Genomic DNA, 3,605 nt, shown 5'->3' with positions numbered 1-3,605 from the left:
TCTAGGCACAAAGATCAACCAGACCTTGGAGAAGCCCTTTTCCATTCTCTACCCACCAGTTGGGTGGGGTGGGAGGAGGTTGTGGACTTGTTTAGAAAGAAATTAAAGAAATTGTTTGGGGCTATGGGGGTCAGGGTTCTCTCCCTGCTGAACCTGACTCCTGACCCCTGGCCCCATACTTTCATCAGGAAGCCGAGTGCCTACATTTCAGCTATCCTGGAGTTGAGTTCCCTCGTGGTAAAGCGTTACAATCAGCCACTTCTATACTGGGATGCCCTGTACTATCTCACCAGCCAGGGAAGGCATTTCTCCCATGCCTGCCATCTGGTGCACGATTTCTCAAATGCCGTCATTCGGGACCGACGGCGTATCCTCGCCCAACAGGGGACTGAGGCCTTCCTCAGGAACAAGACCAAAAGCAAGACCATTGACTTCATAGATGTTCTCCTACTGGCCAAAGTGAGTATTGAGGTTGGAGGGGGGAGTGGGAGAAGAGAGATGTCAGCAGTGTGGGAGCCCTAAAGAAGATAGGGAGAGAATATATAAGGGGCATGAAGGACTTAGGCAGAGGGGAGTGTCAGGGGAGTGTAAGGAGAGCCTTAGTTATCAGAGCTAAAATGCAATAAGGAATGGGTGCAGCCTTGACCAATAAGAGAAACCCACCTGACTGTCTCCATCTTCTTCAAAAGCTATCTTTCCATAGGGAACCCAAAGTTTTGTGTAATTATACAGAACACTGAGTTTCCAGGGAAAGTATGTATTATCCCTCTGGATGCTAGAGTAGAATAGCTACCCCTCACTGGTTTTTGGTATAGTAGCAGAGTCTATGAATTTTTACATATATTTAAATTCATCTCCATGGCTAATTCTAATAACAATGAAGAAATCTCTTTGGTTCTAGGTATATAAAGAGAATTTCCCCAATTCTAGATGAAGTTAAAAGTATTACTGTGGCTGGTTCTAAATGTATCCAGGTATATAAGAGGGCAGCTAACTGGCACAGTGGATAGAATACAGATCTGGAGTAAGGAAGACTCATTTTCCTGAGTTCTAATCTGGCCCTAGATTTGTGTGACCCTGGGCAAGTCACTTAACTGTTTGCCTCAGTTTCCTCATACATAAAATGAACTGGAGAAGGAAATGTCAAACCACTGTAGTATCTTTATCAAGAACACCCAAATGGGGTCATGAAGAGTCAAATACACTTGAAACAACTAAACAATAACAACAACAACAATGTATATAAGGAAATCACTAGGATTCTAAAAATATTCAAAAGTAACTCTGTGATTCTAGATGTGCCAGAATACTTTTACACAGTCTAGATTTATCCAAAGCTATCTCTGTTCTGGTTCTCCACATATCAGAAGAGTTTCTGGTGAAATAAGTAGGTTGATAGATACAGACAAATATGATTGATAGATATAGGATAAAGATAAAAATAAGTATATATGAGAAAGAGGGAAGAGAAATGAAAGGAGAGGGAAGGAAGGAGAGAAGGAGAGAGAAAAAAGAGGGGGGAAGAGAGAGATAGAGAGGAAAAAGGGAGAGAGAAGCTTTGTGGGGAGTGGGGAGAGGAGAGTTCCTGAGGCTATTTATAAGTATGTTAGGGAATTCTCTCAGATTTTAGGTATGCCTTAGAATATCTATGATAATTTCAAGATTTATCAAGGGATATTAAATATGCAAGAAAGACCCAAAAGGTTTGGAGGGTCTATAAAAACAGAGAATATTTACACTTTAGGTAAGAGTCTCTTCAGATTCTAGGATTCTGTGATTCTGTGTCAGTGGGAGGGTTCTGGGATTTCATCTGGGAGGGTTCTGAGATTCTAGATACATCAAAAGACCTTTGTGGGACAGGAGTTGGTTCTAGGTTCCACCGGAATTATGGAGATTAGTTTTAGGTTTATCAAAAGCAATATGTACTTTATAAGTACTTCTATGGCAATATGTACTTTATAAGTAACTTATTTGATATTTGCAATAACCCTGTTAGTTATTAACACTATTTTATAGAGGAGGAAAATGATGTAGTTAGAGAGCATAAGTGATTTGTCCAGAGTCACAGGGCTAGTGTCTGAGGTTAGATTTGAGCTCAGTCTTCCTGAGTTCCACTGTGCCACCTAAGGTGGTGGTTCTAGGTAAAAGGGATTGGAGATTTCCGCCTTAAAATATCTAAGTAGGATCTCTAATTGGAAGGGAAGGGGCCAAGAACTCATAGACAGGGACCTGTTCTAGGATGAAGATGGAAAGGCTCTGTCAGACAAGGACATCCAGGCAGAAGCTGACACTTTCATGTTTGGAGGTGAGCTTCAAATGGGATGGAAAGGGCAGGGCAGAGAGTCCTTGGGAAAGAGTCGGGATTTTCCATTTGCCTCTTGCCCCTGCTATCAGCCCCACTGATCCTTGCTTGAGCTAAGGTTAACTTGGAAGGTGTTTCATCAATACCATGCCATAGGTTCAAGACCTGGAGCAGAGACTAATGCTGGAGAGATGGGGATATTCTTTTCCATGACAGGTGATGAGCTCTGGTCTTGACTCCTGTGGCTTCTCTGTGATTCTCTTCCTTCTTCTCTTTCCCACCCCCTAGGCCATGATACAACTGCAAGTGGCATCTCCTGGGCCCTCTACAACCTGGCCCAGCATCAGGAACACCAGGACCGCTGCCGCCAGGAGATACAAGAGCTCCTGAGAGGTCATCAACCAGAGGAGATTGAATGGTCAGTGTGGGCTGACAGTAAGAATGGAACCCAGAGTGGGGAGGGGGAACCATGAGTGTGCTGAAGCCAGCTATGACTGTTGTCAAAGAGCTCAATGTCAAATTTCCAGTGTCAGAAATCACCAATCCCTACAAATCAGGGTTTGATTTCTTGTTTTGTTGACTGTCTAGACTTAAGAAGGTGAGGGAGAAAGAGTTCCTGATGCAGAATAAACTTAAAAGAGTATGAGTACATACATTTCCCTCCCTGCCTAATCTGGTTGTTAAATATTTACCAGCACACCCCTGTATTGTTCTATAAACATTGTTTGAATTCAGCAAGGCTACAGTAGAAGGCTCAGGGAATGAAGCCATCCCCATGACTGCAGGCTCACAACAAAAATAATCAACATTTATATTGCATTTTAAGGTCTGCAAAGTTCTTTGCATCCATGATCTCATTTGCACTTCACTTCACCCCAGGGGTGAACCCTTAGGAACAGAGACACAGAGGCCAGCCTGTTGCTCCATCTGGCTACAGCCCAGTGTTCTCCCCTCCTCATGTAGGTTCCTGAGGCTTCTGTTGGGTTTCTGGTTAACTTTCCCCAGCTAGGATTCAGACCTCAAACCCTGGGCTACTTCTACATCCATGACCCACCTTTGAATCCTGTCCTTCCCCTCCCCCGATTAGTATCCTCCAAAGTTTAATATAAGAGCCCTCTGACCTCTGGTTATCAAGGTCAACACTCAGACATTTTTCCACCCCCTTCACAGAATTTTTGACACCTAGGGCTTCATGGTCACTGAGTATCAGGGTCCTATAGACTTTGCCTGTCCCTCAACCCTTGATTATCCAGGTTTTAGATGTTAACATTGTCGCCTCTGCCCTTCCTTGGGATGGTGAAGC

At 43.6% G+C, this 3,605-nt stretch overlaps 1 protein-coding gene across 1 annotated transcript; it reads left to right on the top strand.

Moving 5' to 3' along the window:
* The first annotated feature begins 123 nt into the window (after window positions 1-123).
* On the top strand, window positions 124-3,584 carry LOC114031971 (leukotriene-B4 omega-hydroxylase 3-like). Its single transcript, XM_027847171.1, has 3 exons — window positions 124-459; window positions 2,239-2,305; window positions 2,591-3,584. The coding sequence occupies exons 1-3, from the start codon at window positions 124-126 to the stop codon at window positions 2,773-2,775; spliced, it is 588 nt and encodes a 195-aa protein (XP_027702972.1). The 3' UTR covers window positions 2,776-3,584.
* The last annotated feature ends 21 nt before the right edge of the window (window positions 3,585-3,605 follow it).

This window comes from Vombatus ursinus, unplaced genomic scaffold (assembly GCF_900497805.2).
Source record: "Vombatus ursinus unplaced genomic scaffold, bare-nosed wombat genome assembly UNPS02015308.1, whole genome shotgun sequence".
Lineage (NCBI taxonomy): Eukaryota > Metazoa > Chordata > Mammalia > Diprotodontia > Vombatidae > Vombatus > Vombatus ursinus.
This window is presented reverse-complemented; position numbering and strand designations above follow the sequence as displayed.

What these genes read in the sequence shown, in the direction of transcription:
- LOC114031971 (XM_027847171.1), top strand. Translation starts at nt 124, where the DNA reads ATGGGGGTCAGGGTTCTCTCCCTGCTGAACCTGACTCCTGACCCCTGG. An exon ending in ATGTTCTCCTACTGGCCAAA is followed by an intron (nt 460 to 2,238) that starts GTGAGTATTGAG and finishes GACCTGTTCTAG; the next exon opens with GATGAAGATGGAAAGGCTCT. An exon ending in TGACACTTTCATGTTTGGAG is followed by an intron (nt 2,306 to 2,590) that starts GTGAGCTTCAAA and finishes CCCACCCCCTAG; the next exon opens with GCCATGATACAACTGCAAGT.